Genomic DNA, 19902 nt, shown 5'->3' with positions numbered 1-19902 from the left:
CACTCTCACACAAGGTCACACTGCTGCCACATGATTTTAATAAGAAATTACATATTTTCTTTACTAATGCTGTATGCTTCATTCTTTGTAGGCACGTAGCCATGCACCTATAGAGTATGCTATTTTAAAGAATAGGGTCACAGCTCTCATCACAGGTGGGGTTCCTAAGAAAACAGATTCTGAGACTGACTTTTGTTCACAGGAGATTAATTGAGATTTCCCAGTTATGCTGAGAGAGGAAAGCAGCAACCTTTGGCTCTGGGATGATCATTTGGGGTTTTTTTCTCCAGTGGAGGAAAGGGTTAATGGGTACAGGTCAGGTTTTTCTGTAGGGTGGCTGCAGACCTTGAACATAGCTTCTTTTCTGGAGAGACACTCAGTTACCAACTGTGAGCCGACTTCTAGCAGATAACCATGGCTCGTGCTGGATCTGGTTGGAGACTTCAGTTTGGGGAAGCACAGTCTGGGCTGTCACTCAGCACCTGATTATTTATAAAGGTGAGGAGGGAACTATTTACATACCGGAATCCTTTGGTCCATTTAATCATCTCGTTCAACACCTGTCTACATCAACTAGGTATATCAAGCACTATTCTAGGTAGTGGGAATCAGCTTCTGTGTTCACTAGCGCCCAAGCTTTGCTTTTTGTATCTTTTGACCAGCCTTCACTGCTATTCAGAAAATCAGCATTACTTTCTTCAGAAACACCTGCATAGCAAAGTGAAATGGAAATCTAAAATATGAATGCTGACCTTTTCTTAAAGTTCATTTCAGCATGAACTCTTGGCAAATTCAGTATTCTCCATTGGGAATTAGAGTCATTGAAAGTGGAAATCTAAATGCAAAGGATTCTAAAATTCAGGCTGTTATTTCTAACTTAACTTGTAGTCAGTATAGGTAACCTCAGAGCTTTGTACTCAACAAAATGGATATCGTGTCTATATTTATCCAATCTGTTGGTAATGTTACTAAACTGAAGAAAATCAAGATAGAAACATGAGCTAGTTTGAAGTCTGTTTGTATATTAAATCAGAACCCCGATGTAATGTGCCAGATATGTGAATAAGAACATGGTCCTTCCATAGTTCATAGTTCATGGCACTCATTGTTTGTTAATTTTTTTGAATTTATTGCCACTCTCCCAGAGTCATCTACGACCAGGATGGGAGACTTCCCTAGGATGTCACTGCCAGGAAGCCAAATCTCCACATGGCAAGTCTCTGTGTATAATTTATTTACCTTTTTTGCCTCTAGAAAGACATTTGGGTCCCTCCTGTTGACTTTAGGAACTCTTTTCTGTTGCTAATTCTCCACATGCATCCATCAACTCAGAAATTCAGGGCTACATGGCTGTATCCCCAGCATCTATTTGTTGGTGACCTTGGCCTTCACCAGTGGTAATAGGTGAGGTGATATTGAAATTGTGAAAGAATTTTGGATTCATGTCTCTGAAATTATCATTTCACATATTTAAGTTTTGGTTGTGGTTGCTAATCATTTTGGGGGAGTATTTCATAGCTGATTTTGATTTCCACATTTGTTTGACTGGCTGGCCTGTGTAACCAGGATTCCAGTGTCATCTCCTTTCCAAATACTTGAGGGCTGGCATTCAATATTTGTCATCTCCTTCCCAAATACTTGAGGGCTGGCAGGAAATATCAATCATGGCTCTGCTCTGTAAGAATGTAGCAAATGCTAATTTTCTGATAGAGTTAGGAAATAGTTAGAAAACTACATTTCTGACACTTATTGTCCAATGTATCTTAGGACCTCCAGAGAAAAGCTTCTATCACATTTCACTGGGCATGAATTCTGAGAAATAATGCAATTCATTGTGTCACTACTGGTAATATATGAGCCACAGTCATCAGGAGGAGGAAAAAATAACACAGATGCAGTTGTAAACAGTGCTCATGATTGGATTGTAATTCTCCAGCTGACTCTTTTCATCTTTGTCCAGAAGATGAAGCTATATCATTTCCTTTCTGCTGGGTTTTTCTTTCTCATTTCTGCTTTTCCATTTATCATGTGCTGCATGCTGATGAGTTGGAAAGAGGAAAAGAAAAAGATCTACTTCTGACTAAATCCTGAGGTGCTGCATTTGGGGTGTAGGTATCTGGGGAGGTATAGTGTTCTCTTCCTTCCTCTGCCTTCTACGTTTTATTCTCCAGCCATCAGAATATTTTTCCTCAATTTTTTCAGTAATATATTCTAATTAAAGGATCTTTTTGTAATGACTTAAGTGTTATGGATTGGCTTTGAAGCATTTATAAGTGGTCCTTGTCATTTATCACTACAGTGTCCACTTACTCTTACGTTATCTTCACAGTCTTTTTCTGCCTGCCTCCTGGTACTGTCTCCATCTCAACAGGCCACAAGTTCACTTGGCATACAGGTGCTTCAGAAAAAAGTAAATCTCATGACTGCACAAAACATCTGCAAGTCACCCTGCCTCCTTTGTCCTCTTACCATTTAACTGGCCAACGAGGGATTGACTCTTCAGTCTTAATCTATTTTATTTTACCCTTCTACTTCTTATTCTTTTTTTTTTTTTTTTTAACCTTCCTTTAGTCTGGATTTCCCCATTGTTCATCTTATTTACTGCAATAGCTTCTAACTCATCTTCCGGCTGTTTACCTTGTCTTCTATCAATTTGTCTTTTATGTTGCTACCAATGATTTTTCTAAAATTTGTCAGATAAGAGGAAAGGTTTTTATTTATTGGAAGGGAGGAACTAGTGGAAAAGTACTGGAAGATATGGCAGGAGGGCTTCAATGTGATTAGGTCTCTGTGTTTATTAGCTGTCTCATTATCAGTGGCTAGTTATACTTCTGCTCTACAACAGAGACTGAAAGACAGCTCTTTCATTATATTTGCATTTCAAAGTGATTGAGAAATTTCTCAAGGCATGCATTCATGCCAAAAGTGTTCAGAATTCTTCAGATTTTTTTTTGCCTCATTTTAAAGGTGGGATTATAAAAATGGCAAGAGACGTGGAAAGATTTACATCTCAAAGGTGCAAAAAGGAAGAATTTAAACTTGGAAATTTGCTGAACTAAATGGTCTAGGAAGTAAATGGTCCTGCCTGTAGTCAGGACATGTCTGGAGCTTAATGGGAGGGAACAATAATGCTGTCACAGCCAGTGCACCTCTGCATCTTCATCCTCTGTTGGAAGACATTTTAGTGTCTCCCCATCATTCAGAGAATAAAATCTCAGTACTGTATTAAAAAATTAAGCTTCTTGCCTCATTCCACTTTACTGTGCACCTACCTAGCTTCTTGATTCTTGAACATTTTTTTCTTTTCGTGCCTTAGTTTCTTGTAATCCAAAGATCATCTAAGACAGACAATTTCCTTCTCCTGGAAAAAGTTTTGTTCCTCTTATCAAACTTCCTATTTTTGTCAGTTAAAAGACATCTCCTCATGAAAGTCTGTCGGATCCTGGGTACTGTATAACTCCTGATCCTGAGTACACTTAGCACTTGTCCATCAGGATTCCTGTTGCAAAGAGATCATTATTAAGAGTTTTATGTACTCTCCATTCCTCCCAAGTTTGGGAAACTTCAACACAGCTGCTGTGTCTTACTACATATTATATATCCACCTCCTGCACTACAGTTGCTCTTGGATCCAGAAAGTCCTTAAAATGTTTGCCGAAGCAATTAATTTTTTTTAATTTTATTTTGAAGGTAGTAAAAATATAGCAGAACAAGACGAAACAAAACCAATCAAGACAATGCTGTGAAACTGGTACAGAACTTCACAGCGGTATACTGAAATAGTGGTAATAGGTACTATAATATATCTCTCGTTATCTTCACAGTAGTTGTCTAGTCAATTAGGTATAGTGAAATCAAACCAAAAACAGAACATCATAAAACCAATTGAAAGAGAATATTGAATAGAACAAAACAATCATAACAAAACAAAACAGAGAAAACAATCTTTGCCTTCAAACAGAACAGAGAAGTAAATCCCCCATATTTGCTATATCGCATATGATCATCCTCCCAAGAGATGCTCAGACCTCTGTCCCCAGTTGCTAATGGCGGTGGGGGGGATGTTTGATTCACAGCCCCTGCGCTGGTACACTCACAGGAGCCACTGACTGGTTCTCCTCTTGGCTTGAGCAAGGGGTGCTTACCAAGAGGGCAGGAGAACTGCTTTCTTGGGCATCCACCAAAATTCTACCATGGCCGGATCTCAGGAGCTGCTGGTTCTCCTCCTGGCCCACGCCAGGGCCATGAAGCAATTAATTAAATGACTTATAAACCTGAAAAGTAATTTTGTCCAATGTCATGTGTACAAGTTTGCCAAATTATAAAAATAAAAACTGTGGATTGTTTTTCAAGATCACAAATATAGTAAGCATCAAGAGGATTAAAAACAAAATGAACTGCATGTTCCTTGGGTTACTTTGTCAGGAAGTAAACTATTGTAATAAAAAGAATAAAACTATTGTAATAAAAAGAATTTGATGCAATTTGAAACCCACCCAGATTTGTGGAAACCACCTAGTTTCTAGAAAATATATCTAAGAAAACTAGTTTCCTTTTATTTTGTAGGTAATATTTTTAATTAAGTATGCACATGATCTGGTTTAGTATATGCTAGGAACTCCAAACTTTAGGATTATCTTTAACTACAAGACTCAAGGGCTATAAAATCTTTGACAGACCTCAGGCACAGCAAGGTAAGGTATAAATTTCTAGCATGAGTGTTTCCTTTTGAATGCCAATCTGCTTGTTAGGTGCTTCTTGCTGATTCAGTTGCAGTTGGGAGTTAACAAGTTTCAAAATGTTCCCAGCTGATTTTGTCTAATTGTTATCAGCCACCAAGCAAGAATCTTATTCCTCATTACTTGGCTCATTTCAAAATGGAAAAATTCCAATTGTTTTCCATCATCCTGTCTTGGGGCTTTCTTTCCTTCTTCGAGTACCAGCTCCCTCCTTGACTTTTGCTTTTAGATCCTTGTTTACATTATTTCCTTGGCTTCTTTAACAGTTTTAAAGCTATCTGTCAGTATTACCTGCTGTTAGCAAAGTACGTGCCTATAGCAAATTTAGAACACTTTTTCCCTTTCACATGATTTTTATGGTCTTTTTAAAAATTCATAGACCTTACTTTTTAAGAGTAGTTTTAAGTTTACATAAAAAATAAGTGGAAAGTGCAGAGAGTTCCATATACTTCTTCAAGTATTCCAGCCCCTTGTATTCAGAATTAACAGAGGACTGTTAACATCTTTTGTGACACATTTGTTATAACTGATGAGTCAATATTAATACATTACTATTAACTAAAGTCCATAGTATGCCCCAGATTCATTCTTGTATTTTATGGTGTCTGTGTACATGTATGGTGACATCCATCAGGCATAGTTTCACAGCTCTGCAAGTATGCTGTGCTATACCTTTTTGTATCTTTCTCTCCCACTCATCCGTGGCAATCTTTTATTCTATATTGTTGCCATAGTTTTGCCTTTTCTAGAATGTTATGTAGTTGGAATCATAGCCGGTGGTATGTACCTTTTACAAACTGGCGTCTTTCATTTAGTAATACACATTTAAAATTCCAGCATGTCTTTTTGTTGCTTGATAGCTCATTTATTTTTACTGCATTTTGCTGGAAATCAGACCTAGCTGGAAAATAATCAGTCTTAAAAAGTAGAGATTAAAAGTACCAGTCTTCATCAGCCTATACTTGCCATATGCTGTACTCTTCTCTTATACCTGTGTACCACTGTTTATCTATCCATTCACATACTAAATGATACCTTAGTTGTGCTCAAGTTTTGGCAGTTATTTGAGAAAGATGTTATAAATATTCATATGCAGATTTTTGTGTGAGCAAAATTCTCATCTCAGAAGTACAAAGGAGCATGAGGCTGGACTGTGTGGTGAAAGTATATCCAGCTTTGGAAGACAGTGCCATGCTGCCTTCTGAAGCAGTTGTCCCTTGTGTATTTCTGTGAGTGAGTACTCCGCTCTCCATATCCTCACCAGCACTTCCTGCTGTTAGTTTTTGAGACATTAGCCTTTCACGTAGGTATGTGGTAGCATGGCATTGTTATTTCTTTTCTTTTCTTTTTTTTTTTTTTTTGTCTTTTTCCTTTCTATCGGTACCAGCGATTGAACTCATGACTGCCTGCTTGCAAGGCAGGCGCTTATGCCGCTGAGCTAAAGCCCCAGCCCCTGTTATTTCATTTTGCAGTTCTGTAATGACAATAGTAGGAAGACTTTTTTTATTATCTTTCTTTCCTTGGTATCTTTTTGCATCACATTATTATTCAGATCTTTTGCTTGTTTTTAAATTGACTCTCTTATTCATGAGTTTCAAGGACTCTGTTTATCCTTTGGATACTAGTCCTTTTTCAGATAAAGTGTATTGCAAACACTTTCTCCCAATCTGTCTTTTCTTTTCTTTTTTTTTAAATTTTCTTAATGGTGTCTTTTACACAGCAGATATTTTAATTTTAATAAAGTTTTATTGATTTTTTTCACAGATCATCCTTTTGGTGGTGTAGATAAATTGTCATTATCAAACATAGATTTTTTATGTTATTTTTAGGGAATTGTCATCACCCTGACCCCACTATTCATTTCTTAATACTACCTATATGTTGTTTAAAAGACAGCATTCTTTTCTTTCTTTCTTTCTTTCTTTCTTTCTTTCTTTCTTTCTTTCTTTCTTTCTTTCTTTCTTTTTCTTTCCTTCTTTCTTTCCCTCCCTCTCCCTCTTCCCTCCCACTCTCCCTTCCCTACCCCTCCTCCTCTCCTTCCCTCTCCCTTTCTCTTTGATTTTTAGACAGTGTCTTCCTGTGTAGTTTGTTTAGTTCTGGCAGGCTTTGAACTCACTGTGTAACCCAGGTTCACCACAGATTGGTGTTGATCCTCCTACCTCAGCCTCCTGAGTGCTGGGATTACAGGTATGTGCCATTACACCCAGCTAACATTCATTTCTTAATACTCCAGATTGTTAAAAAGATGACAAGCATGTGACACACTCTCAGTAATTCTAAAATTGATCCTTAAGGAAATGCCACATTTTAAAACATGTGTATCTGCATAGTGCTAACACAAAATACATTGACTTGAAGATTATTATTATATTTTTGATGCCTTCCATATTATTCAATGTCTTTTCCTGTCTTGTCTTTTATCTATGATTCTTTTTATTATTCTCTTCAGAAAGTGATAACCCTTTTTAAACCTTGACAAAATCTCTGCAAATTTAATATTTTTATCTGTATATTTAGAATTTAAATCTAATCGTCACAATTCCCTGCAGTTTCTGAGAAGCTTCTCTTTGAGTTATCACACTTTCTTTTAATGATCACATTGAACATAGTTTTGTTTGTACTCTGAATAATTAGATGGCTCCATTTAGCTGCAGTTCTCTTTTAACAGGAAATTGCATTGTAACAGCAAAGGTGTCAGATAATTAAATCCTTTCCTTTTTTTTTTTTCCTTTTGCTTTTTAACGTGCTGAGCTCTCAGTCCTTTATTTCTATCAGTGATGTCTTGTTGAACACATCTTTGTACCTTGCTGAGAGTGAATTAACTGCTGGGAGTTTTCTCCCGTTTTATAAATCCCATTATCCCTTTCGTGTGGACTTGGTGTCAGTGGCAGCTCTTTATTGCTTGGGCGAGGACCTTTATTGCTGCCACAGAGCAGCCAGCTGTGATCCCCGTCATGTCCTTGTAAGTTTTTGGATTCTCTCACTGCTGTAGGATTTGATCTTTTGAGGCTTTGGCACAATATTTTACCTTCTGTAAAAGTTCTCGCATATGGTCACTGAAATTGCTTTGAGGGTTTGTAAATAGCTGGTACACGATGATAATAGAATTAGTAGAGAAAAAGTAATGCATGTAATAAAGCTAAGATGAGTGACTATAGAATGGATTTGCTTTCAGTATTTGTTTTGCAGGCACTACCTCAATTTTGACAATACTCCAGAGAGGTAGGTACCATGATCTCTCTCATCACGTAGGCCCTTTATACTACACTGCTCATCGAGCAAGCAAAATAGTCTAAAAGTATGTATGCTTAAAATTTTTCATAATATGGTTTATGAAAGATAATTAAACATTACAATCTCTAGTACACGAATAATTATTGTAGCAATGCTACTAAGTTGATAATGTGAAATAACAGACAGACTGGAAACTAATGTTTAGTAAATATTCTGTCAGAAAATAAACACCCTTCATTAACTTATTCACCTGTCAGAATAAACAATCACACGTCAAACTACAGTGTTTGACTTATTTTTTATTTAGTTATGTCAACTGTCAGTCAACTCTTGAGTTCAGTATTAGAAATTCTAACATAAGTATTTTATTAGCAAAATAAATCACGTGGTTTTCCATCACAATTTTGATTAAAATCTAATGTACTCTCATCCTCTGCACCATCCACAAAAATGATTAACATCTGCTCACAATTTATACATGCATTTCTTTATTAAGAGGGGTTCATCTACTTCAGTTCTCTGATCTCTAAATGCAGCAAATGTACATAGCAAGCCAAGATGCAGTTCAAAAAGCTTAATTCATGGTCTGTGAGTGCCTCAGATGCTAGTCTTTTGGGAAGAAGGAGAGTGGGGAGCCTGTGAAATCATCCCTTTCCTGCCATGTCTGTTGATGAAAATATGTCCAATTTACTTATAGTTCTGTGTCCCATGACCTGTTCCTCCTGTCTTTGCTGGGGGTGATTGAGCTTGGCCCTGCTAACCGCTTGATAACAGCTTTCTTCTGTGAGCCCATCCTCTCCCTATCTAGGCTGTCACCTGCTTTTGCTTGCATTTGTCTGAGTTCAGTGTCAATAGCTATAAAGACTTTCTCTTTCTGTGTGGGCCAAGTCGGTGGGTAATGGGCACAGTTCGTGATAGAGATTTTCCATTAGAAAAACCTAGGATGGAGACCTAGTTGTTTTATTTACTAGTTGCAAGATTCAAGGTGTGTCCCCTCAGCTTGCTGAGGCCCAGTTTCCTCATTCTAAAAACAGGAATAATGACATCTACCTCTCAGGATGTGGCAGAGGTTAAATAACAATAAAGCTGACAATAAAACTGTTTCCACTAATGTAAGCAAACGTCTTTTTCCTCCCTCCTTGCTCTCCCTTCTGCTTTTTCCCATTGTACTGCTTCCTCCTCCCTCCTTTTGCTATTTCTCCCATTCATCTTGCTTCTCTTCCTTCTTCATAGGTTACAATCATTACCATTATCTTCCTGTTTATCCAGAATTTTTCCACCCATGGCTGAGTTCATGGGAATCACATTATAATATCATGTTACATAGTCTCAAGAGTATGTATCTTCACTGTAGCAGGGATCAGATCATGTTACAAGCACACATATAATGGAAGTCTGTTCTGGCTTGACTTGCTCTTCCATAAATACAGTATGGTTTCTACATATAAGGAAATAAATTACTTCTCTGCTTGGCTAATTCTCTTTGTGGTACTTCACTGAACACCGGGTCTAGGCTCAGAGCAGCCACGCTTCTAGGTCAAACTAGTTTGTGGATACTCATGAAGTTTACATGAGCATTAACCTCAGGTCCTCACCCACTGTAGATTTTTATTGTAGTTCAGCTAACTTATACTGGATCAGAATATAATTCAGAGATCCCTGGCAGGGGCGGTTTACTTTAAAGGTAGCCGGCCAGGGTCTTTTATCTTTCTCCATTCAAATAACTGAATTAATTGAGGAAATTATTTGACTTTCTTTTACATCATACTTCTTGATTTGTAGAAAATATTTTTTTATATATTTTTTTAAACTATAGACATCTTGCGTGACTGCCTTTAACAACATTGGCTTTTGATGTTTAAAGCAATTTGACCCCCCATATAGGGTACCTAAATTGATCTATTCTTTCATTTTGCTTAGCTTTTTGGTAAAATATATATTTTGTAAATCATATTTTGATATATTTTCTTTTAGTACACTTAGAAATTTTTTCTGAAGGAAAAAACTGTACTTGTGGTCTGGCTGTTAGAAAGCTTTCAATTTGCTGAAGATGACTAGTGTTAATTTCTGCATTATTTGGCATAAATTTGTATAATGATTCAAGCATACATTCTAGGATAGAAGACAGAGTTAGTGTGACCTGTTGGCATTTTATTTCAAACACAAAACCCAGAGTATGCACATGTAAAACTGTAAATGATTGGGTTGGGGATTTAGCTCAGCGGCATAAGCACCTGCCTTGTAAATCAGGCAGTTGTGAGTTCGATCTCCGGTACCGATGAAAAGGAAAAAGACAAAAAAAAAAAAAAAAAAAAAAAAAAAAAGAATGTGATTATAAGACATTTAAATAAACAACAACAAAAAAGAAATAGATTAACAGAGATCAGGGTAAAGCCTTAGAGGAGAGGCAGGGCAGAACTTAAGTGTGGGCTGGGAATAAGTAATTGGTAGTATAATTTCTTCAGGACAGAAGATCATCAGTTAATGCCATAATTTCTCTCCTATTTCTACACCTGAATTTGTTAAATCTTCATCATCTTTTTGAGTGTTCACTTCCTGGTATTCAGATGATTGTTTTTTCCCTAAGTGTTAGAATATATTATAAGAATCGGAGTTCACTGGAGAAACAGAACCATTAGAATATGAAATAGTAGAGGAGATGTGGTATGGGGATGGGCTCCTATTTTATGGAGCCCAGTTCCCACAGTATCTTATCTGCAAACTGAGAAACTTGCAGTGTCAGTCAGGCCAAATTCAAGACCTACAAACCATCTTGCCTGATGGTGGATTTTCTGTTTTAAAGCTGAGGGCCTGAGAAAAGGGTAAAGTCTATGGCTGTCACTGATTTAAGTTCCAGAGTCCGTAGACCAGAAAAGCAAGAATGGTGATACCTGACATCACAAGGTGGATGTCCCAGCTGAAGGAGTGAAAATCCACACTTCATTGTCTTTGGTCCAGGCTCTCTACACATTGGATACTGCCCTCCACATTTATAAGGGCAGATCATGTTTTAGGTAGCCCACTGGTCATGTGCTTATTTCTTCCAGAAACACCTTCACAGCCAGAAATAATCTTCTGCCACCTGTCTGGGCATCCTTTAGCTCAGTCATGTTGACAGGTGTAATAAACCACCACAATGTATATATAAAATACAAACATTTAATAGTAAAATAGACATGCATATACCTGCCACTTAGAATATGATAGAACAAATGCCTCTCTTCAGCCCTATTCTGTTAAAGAAATCACTATACTGCTTCAGGTGTTTGCTATTTGGTTGATAGTTATGTATTTACTACTAGCATATGCATGTGTAAGCCAGAGGTTGGGTAGTGTGGAAAAACAGTTGCAAACCTAAACCTCTCTACGTAAAGAAAAAAATACTATGCATTCATTTTGATGAAGGCTCATAAGTGAGCAGAAGTGAATCTCTGATCACTATCTAGCTTCAATTTGGGAGCTCCGTTGGAAGCTCTCAAAGATTTTTTTCTATTCTGAAACCTGTCTCTTCACTCTTAATAGTTCCCTTTGCTATGCAAAACATTTTTATTGTGATTTAGTCTCATTTGTTAATTCTTGTTGCTCTGTCTTTTGCTACTAGAGTTCTTCTTTTCGTTCCCCTCTGCTTTCTTGTCCCTTTTTTTCTTTCTTTTTCTCTTCCTCTACTTCTCTTTCTTCTTTCTCTTCAAATTTATGCCTTTAATTCTGATTGTTGGCCACCAGGTAGTAACAGTGCTTTAAAGAGCCCATAAATATGGAATAGTTACAAACTGACAAAAGATTAAGGCCCATGCATTTAGCAAGGAAAGGAGTAGTGTCTAGAATCTTGAATGTTTAATCTCTGAGATCTGTCTCCTTATGCTGTCTATTGAAAGTACAGGCATGTATTATCAGCTGGGTGTGAGCAGCCTTGTGGTTCAGCCAGTCCTTGTCAGAAGGATATTATATTTCATAGCAGGGCCACAAAGACAACATGAGATATGGGCCAGACAGCAAGGGATAAGAGAAATCATGCAAGAGAAGTTTGTGACCATTACAAATAAGACCCTGAAATCATAAGGCAGACGTAGGGATAGGGTACTTAATTCCTGTGTATGGAAACTTCTCCAAGTCCTAAAATTTTTGTAACATATTTATTTTTTAACCATGAGAAACACATTTATGCCAACCTAGAAAAATCAAATATGTTATTTTAGATTTTTCTTTTTTCCTTCACCCTTAGCCATTCCTCTGGGTATTTTAGTTGTCCGTGGAGACTGTGATTTGGAGACTTGCCGTATGTACATAGACCGCCTACAGGAGGTGAGTTTACTTAGCCAATTGTTTTTTTTTTTTTTTTTTCAGCTTTCCATGTATATGAACAATTACCAGCTATATGTCTATCTCAGGAATCATACAGTTGGAGGTGTGATGGAATTGTGGCAGGCTTGTTGTTAAAACATATACTGCATATCTCCCCCACCCTACCCCTTGTTGTTCCCTCCTTGGGTGGTTGAAATGGGAAAGGATTGATTGGGTTAATAATGGGGCACCACTGCTGTAGTATATTCTATAACTACAACTCAGAACCTCTGTCTTCTTGCCAGCTGCATACCTGCATTTTATGAGCTATCCAGAGTTTCAAACAGCACTAAAAGATAATGAAAGAAAATAGACATTTAAGGTTACTTTAATTTTTTGTATCTGGCATACAAGTTGGAGATGTCTATTGGAGACAACTAAACTTTTTTAAAAATGAAATTTCTATAGGACAGAAATCTTTTATATTCATGGATATTTGTCAGAATACAAAAGAATAATCTATTATTTTTTTCCCTGATCCAATCTGGTCTTACCATGTGGAAACAAAAAGGGAGAGATCCTATGTATTACATCTCCATGAGTCTGAAGTGCACCAGCAAAGCCAGGAGCCCAGAATTCATCATTATGATCATCATTGATTGTTTTTGAAATGTCTAAGGGGGAGGACTTACTGTCATCATTCCACAAATGGCAAAACCATAAATAGCCACTTCTTTATTATTGTTTCTTGATGGATGATATTCATGAGAGTCACCTTTCTCAGAAGGGGCTGAAATATTTTTATCTTCAGAAAGTTGGTGATTCTTATGGACACCCCTAAATAAGGATCTCTGCCCCACTATACATAAATAGTATAATAAAGTATATATGTAGTTTTTAATATCCCTCCAAGTTGTGGTCACTTAGCCTTAGATTTTATTTCTCTTGGTGGAAGTAAATTCAGATAGAAATACAGTATAAAAGTTACTAATTTTTTCTGTCAGTGCTAAGGATAAAGTGAAATTATGAATGCATAAATTTAGAGAGAAATGATAAATGTTAAATATTGCCATGAGTGAGAGCAGAAGAATCTTCAGATTTTATGTTTCTGTCTCAATTCACTATTTTGATCAAATGTGACTACTTAAAGGCAGTTAAAATTTGTGAAATTTTTAGCCTATGATTCATGTTCAAATTTATATTCCCAAAATCTGTGGCATCTCAATTTTCAAAATAATGTTTATATGTTATTATGGAATGTCAGTGAAATCTTCAATAAAAAACTGACTCATAATTGGTACAAAAACCTTACTTTTCTTTTTATAAAATTTAACTCTCAAACAACTTTGTCAAAAAGACTTTGCTGTAGTAAAATCCATGGTTAGTGAACTGACAGCAGTTAGCTACAGATAGAATTCCCCAAATAAGAAAAAGGAAAAGTAAACTCAACACATAAAGAGGAAAAATTTTAAAACTACCTTGGGCACAAACAATATATGATGAAGCCCTGTGGGAAGCAGGTGTGGAGACAACGGTGCACAGAACTGCTGACATCTGGAAATAGAAGCACTGCGCTCATTAGCAAGGAAGCCCGGGGACATGGCAGTGGTGGCAGCTCCATCATGAAACTTTAACCAGGTTTCAGAATCTACCAGTAAAGCCTTACTCATTTCAACTCTGTTAATTTGCAAGTTGTGATAATATTATGGAGTGGGTCAGAGATTTTCTCTTTGAGGTTTATGAAAATCCAGGTTTGCCAAGTAAATTTGTATCAGTGTAAACACAGTTATATGGCAAATAAAGAAACACTCCTCACATTTTCAAAAGGACTTCAGAAGACTTCTTCATAAACAAAAAAATTATATGTGATCTCCATTTATTATGACAAAATTATCTGCCCTTTGCCTTGGTCTTCTCTACCCTTAAAGTTATAATACCTTACTTACCTCTAGTCTTTTCTCAGTTCAGTTTGACGTGCTTTTATTTTTTATGGCATTGCCTTCTTTGTTCAATCTTGATGAATTTGGATGGGTTAGATACTTTGGAGATGAGCATAGAAACACTAAATGGGAGGTTCTGTTGATTAAGTTGTTGGGCAGCCTGTTCAAACTAATTTTAAGGTTTGGATTTTTTTCATTTTCTTACTAGGACTTGCAGTCAGTTTCTTCTGGTTCCCAGAGAGTTCATTACCAGGTAACATACAATTGACTCTCCTTTCTTATCTTCCAGGCAAGAGAAGTCCATCATTCCATTTATGTCGCTTTTTAATTTAGTATCTATATCTTCTCTAGGAAGAGGTTTACTTTAAGAACCTAGTAAAGTTGTGAAGTTTCTAGTGTTTGTTACTGAAAGTACTTCATTTATAATGTTTTTCAAATTATTTGAGAGTAATAATGTTTGTTATTCTGATTCTTTTGACTTTCCCTCACTTTGGACCATCTTAATCTAATACAAATTTGAACTACTACTACAGATTTTCCCTCATATCATACGGAAAAGCATTATATACTGCAGTTCTTCCAGTGGCAAACACCAAAATACTGCACTCAAGCTAGCTAGGCAGAGAAAAGGTCTCAGGGGTCTCATATAGAAAAAGCCCAGATCAGGTGTGCAGTTCATGTACCATATGATGACGGTTCATGCTCCATTTTTCTGCTTGTCTTTTTGCTTTTTTCCCCCTTTTTCTGTCAGTTTTACTTCTGGACTAGATATTTTCATGGTCCAAGATGCCTTCCCTTTTATTCCAGGGAGGAGAATTCTTTGCTTTCTATAGTCAGCAAACAATCTAAAATGCTATCAGATGGCCCATACTAGACATTTAGGCCAAAGCTAATAAACCTAGTGAGCCTCTCTCTTTTCTCTAACCCACATTAAGTCTTGCAGAGAATGCAGTTGTCCTTTGCTTAGGCTTACTCTGAAATAGTTTCCCCCTGGCTGAGGCATCCCTCTTGTGCTGAACAGACCTCTTCAGCCAGCATATTATGCTTTAGATTCTTCAGGCACAAGCCAGACACAGTGCACAGTGCTACCGCTAAGAGCAGGGTACAATAAGGCTCATATATGCAAGTCCTTTTGTCTGAGAGGCCCCCAACACCTTATCTTTTAGCAAGGGTGTAGAAAAGTCACAATCCCAACAAGTTCTCCAAAAAAACCTTTCTCAGTCATTTTATAACTTCATATAGGGGAGCAATTTAAATACAATTACAGGTCAGTTAACAAGGGTGTATCTTGAAAAAGGGATCATTAGGCAATTTAGTTGTCATGTGAATATCATAGGTGTCCATTGTTGATTATCACTATGCAGCATGTGACTGTCTATATCATTAAACTTTTAAGTCTTGAGTTAGCTTCTCACTTTGGGTTTGTGGTGTCTGTTTTTTAATACCTGAAATTTCCAGTTTAGCTTTCTCTTTCATAAACAATAACAACAACAATAATCTAAAGAAGGCCCAGTTCTTTGTAGCTGTCCACCTGCTGGTCTTGTCCCCTGCCAATAGGCACTCTCTATCCTCATCTAGAGTGGCTCATTTATATGGAGGCTGGATGACAGAAATGTCACTTCTCAAAGAGTGTGTTCCACAATTATAGAACCCTTTATTCATTTGTATTGAAAGAATGAGAATCACTTTGGGTGATTTTTATTTTATTTAAAAAAAAAAGACCTCTTCTGAAGTGTTTTCTTTATCAACCGTTAAAAGGAAACTTACACCTTATTCAGACAACATACGATTCTTCACACTGTTTATTAGTATATTTACCTAGAGTCACTGCGCAGATGTAATGGCCTTTTTAAAGGTAATGTTTTCAAAGGTTGGAAGTTCTGTCTAACAAGTGTCACTACCAGTTATAAGATTTTGTGGGACTAGTTTTTATGGGATTTTTTTTTTTTTGAGTTTTGTACTTTTTTCTCACGTGCGTTTTGAACATTTGAAACTTTATCACAGTATTTTAAGCATTCATCCTAACTTTTATGATGCTCATACATTTATTTATTTTCTACTATAATGTTGTTTTGGTGTTGGGTTTTAATCGTGAGTGCTTTTACTTTATTTTTAATGCCATCTTTAAAGACATCCACAGGGATTGAGAGATGAATGAGACTATAGAATATGATACAGACATATGTTTCATTTTTTGTTTGGTAATACAAAGATGCAGAAGAATTAATGATATTATTCTATGTCATTATCTTACTTCAGTGTTTTCATGTGATCAAGTCAAACCCTGGTGTCACAACTGCCGTGTTGTAATTGTCACATTAAAAAGCTTTGTGCACTAATCATAAAGGATGATCAAGGTAGTGATAAAGAATGAGTTTCAAAAATGTCATACCCTCCACCTTCCTCCTGATGACAGTAAAAGGAGGAAGTCAAACTGTTGAAAGCAGGACCTTTCCGTATTAAGAAATATCAGAAGAGCAGGAAACCCAGGACCTGCACCTTAGACAAGAAGCTTAACTAGGAGAGAGACTGTGTTAGAGTTAACATGGTCCGAATATAGGGACAGGGTACTGAGGAACTTTCTGAGCATAGTAAAGGAGAGATGGTGGAGGCAAAGGGCTGGGGGAGGTGAGCTTTCACATTTGACTGAGTTCATAAGGAGGAATGAGCTAGAGATATGGTGAAGAAAGGCTTCTGTTTTCCACCATGTTGATTTTGATACACCTATTAGATCCAAGGAGCTAGTGAATAGGAATTTGAATACAAGAATATTTAAGCTCAGGAAAAATCCAGGCCTGGATAGATAGTGAGAGTCATCAGCAAATGAGTGATGCTTAGAAGGAAGAACCTAGAGGAGAGGGCTGGAAGGGAGTAGTGTAGATGAAGAGGAGGGCAAGTGTCATTTACCCATGCATACTCAGTAGTATGGTGAGCACAGGATCAGCAGAACATTAGTTAAGACTCAGAGAAACCAAGAAAAGAATAGGAAAGATAGAGACCAAGGAGAAGGTAGCATCCTGAGCAAGAGCAAAACACCTGATTAAAAAAAAAAAAAAGAAGAAGTGATAGTCACACCAAATGCCATGGTGAGATCTAGCTAATGAGAATGCTTTCTAGGTTTTTTTTCTAAAGATACAAATACCAATACTTGGTAAAAAAAAAAAAAAATCATGATGCTCTCAATTTTTGAGTAAAGAGTGGCTAAACCTACTGGCAAGAAAACAACACCATATCTTTTTTTTTTCTTAACATAGAGTCTGTTAGTGCCAGAACCTGACTGTCTCAACATAGGTTAGAGATGAAGAAGAAACAACTTTAAGAAATAAGGACAAAAATGCCTTCTATACCTTTTAAGGAATTTATGTATGAGATGATATTTAAAATTCTTAGAGAATTAACTGTAAAAAGCATGAGTAACTACCAAAATTTTAAAAACCTGAGAATTTCTTCTCAGCTCAGTGATCTGCATGTGAGATTTTAGTGGACTGTTTTCTAAAAAGAGGAAAAACTCAAAGAAAAACAGCATTTACATAGGTAAGCATAAGACTAAGACCCCTTAGTAGTGGACCACATGGTAGTTATTTGCCAGTTACAGATTTCATTGCTTTAGTTTCTTTCTTCTCCAAATGCAGAGTGCACTGCTAGCAAAGCACTGAGGATCAAATTAGCCTAATAATGCATAATGGCTTTTACTAGAATGTGTTGGGTTATGCACAGGTTCCTCCTACACCATTTCTGAGGTCAAAATAGAAAGGTCCTTCCATCTTGATACCATCTATCCAATCTGCAACTGACATGATATCAAGAAAAATATATTTTGTGAAGATTTAGGGCATTCTTGAGATTGAAAAAAAATAGAATTCATAAAAGAATTGATTGTACCTATTTGATAAAAATGTTTCCTGAGACATCTACCATGAGAAAATTCTTTCTCGGTTCCCTCCCTAGAAATCATCTGTTCTTAACCTCAAGACATACATTACTTAGGGAATAGAGACAGATTCAGCCATTGCAGTGGTTTTGCTCCATATAGGGATCATATGGCAATATCTGAAAGCACTGGACTCTGGACTAGAGGCAGTGATACCTCTGATACACTGCATGATATTTACAGTGTGTGAAGTAGACCCACAGTAAAGAGTTATCCAGCCCAAATGTCAATAGTAGAACTGGAGAAATGCGGAGTCATTCTGATAGTGTTCAGGATAAAATTGCAGCCCATAGACAAGGGTAAGCTCAGAATCAGTGATGGCAGATCTTTTATAAATGAGTGCCCAGAGTTCAAAACCAGATTCATGTTTTCATCACCAAGAGCCAACACTGCAATTAAACCTGAATACTGATGTTTCAGTTTACAAAAAGCAGCTCATACTGTAACATCTTTTGTCATAAAAGAAAAACACATTACATGTGTGCCATAGATTTGTCACCACTGCCCTAGATTGAGGAAACAGAAGAAGCGGCAGCAGGAAGAGGAAGAACAGTGAAGGGAAACAGAAGGGAATATCTGTGGTTGTGATAGGGAAGAATAAAGGGAGAGCTGGAGGCAGTTAGTGTTACTTTTTTTGTGGACACCTTCAGTTTCCCTTTTGCTCATGTTTTCTTGTTGCTGACTCTTAGTACCTGACATCTATAACTTAAAGTAAGAATGGTTTATTTTGGGTCACAGTTTCAGAAGTTTCAGTCCATGGTTAGCAGTCTCTAATGCAGAAACAGCATAGCAGAAAGGCTTACTGTGGGGGAAGGCTGCCACGTGATGGCAGCCAGGGAGCAGATAGAAAAGACAGAGGCCAGGGAGGAAAGAGACCCTCCCTGGACACACACCTAGGGACCCTTCTACAACCAGGCCCTACCTCTTAGTAATACATTTAACACTGCACTCATCCCTGGAACATACACTGATGAGGACAGCACCCCATGATCCATTCTTCTTCCAAAAGCCCAACCTCTGAACACACAGGATTCTAGGAGACATTCTGGGTCTGAACCATAATGGCAAAGATGAGTGAGTACACTATGTTGTATTCCACTAACACTGTTTAGTCCTAGGCAAACAATATTTTCCTACAAATACTGGATTTGCTGTCTTTCCTTATTTATCTCTCTCCTCTCTCTGAAATTTCTTCCTTCCATTTGCTTATTGGATTATAGAAGAGTCCCTCATTGGATAAGGTAAAACAAGTCCAAAGAAGTCTTCTTAGAAATTATTTCATCTTAAAGAAAAGCAGGGACCCTCTAAGAATTTGGGTAATATTTTTCTTTCGGATTGAAGCTGGAAAAAATGGGTCAAATAAGCACAAAGTGAGAATTTCCCAGGGCCAGGTCTTTCAGTAAAGGCAGTACTATACTATTAATGTGAATGATGTGGGTGAACACACACAGGTACACATGGAGAGTTGCTAATAGAGGACTTTCTCAAAGAAAGGAACCCTTAAAATGTCAGAATGTCTCCCATTTCTATCTTCACTGCCGTCGTAATTTCTTTCTTTAACAGCTGGCTTTCAGAGTGGCTATCCCATGCTGTCTCTTGCTACTGCAGAGCTGTGCAGTGTAACATAGGTTTGAAGTCCAAGGAGTTTAGATCCAGAGAAAAAACCATAATGGTATTGTTATTTGGGGCTATGGTTGGATAGAGACACTTGAACACATATTTGTAAGAAATTTGGTGATAGAAAAAAGTGAATGGATATATTCATAGGCGTCAGATG

General features: G+C 37.1%; 1 protein-coding gene across 1 annotated transcript in view; it reads left to right on the top strand.

The window, feature by feature from the left end:
* Positions 1–19902, top strand: part of Dgki (diacylglycerol kinase iota) — a 466489-nt gene that overhangs the window by 356212 nt on the left and 90375 nt on the right. The window contains 2 exon segments of the mRNA XM_063250554.1: positions 12196–12275; positions 14403–14447. Coding sequence (XP_063106624.1) covers positions 12196–12275; positions 14403–14447 — 125 coding nt within the window.

The sequence above is a fragment of the Cavia porcellus genome, unplaced genomic scaffold (assembly GCF_034190915.1).
Source record: "Cavia porcellus strain 051 isolate PalLab524CR breed Dunkin Hartley unplaced genomic scaffold, mCavPor4.1 scaffold_6, whole genome shotgun sequence".
In the NCBI taxonomy this organism is placed as follows: Eukaryota; Metazoa; Chordata; class Mammalia; order Rodentia; family Caviidae; genus Cavia; species Cavia porcellus.
The sequence above is the reverse complement of the archived record's forward strand: the minus strand, read 5'-3'. Positions and strand labels throughout refer to the sequence as shown.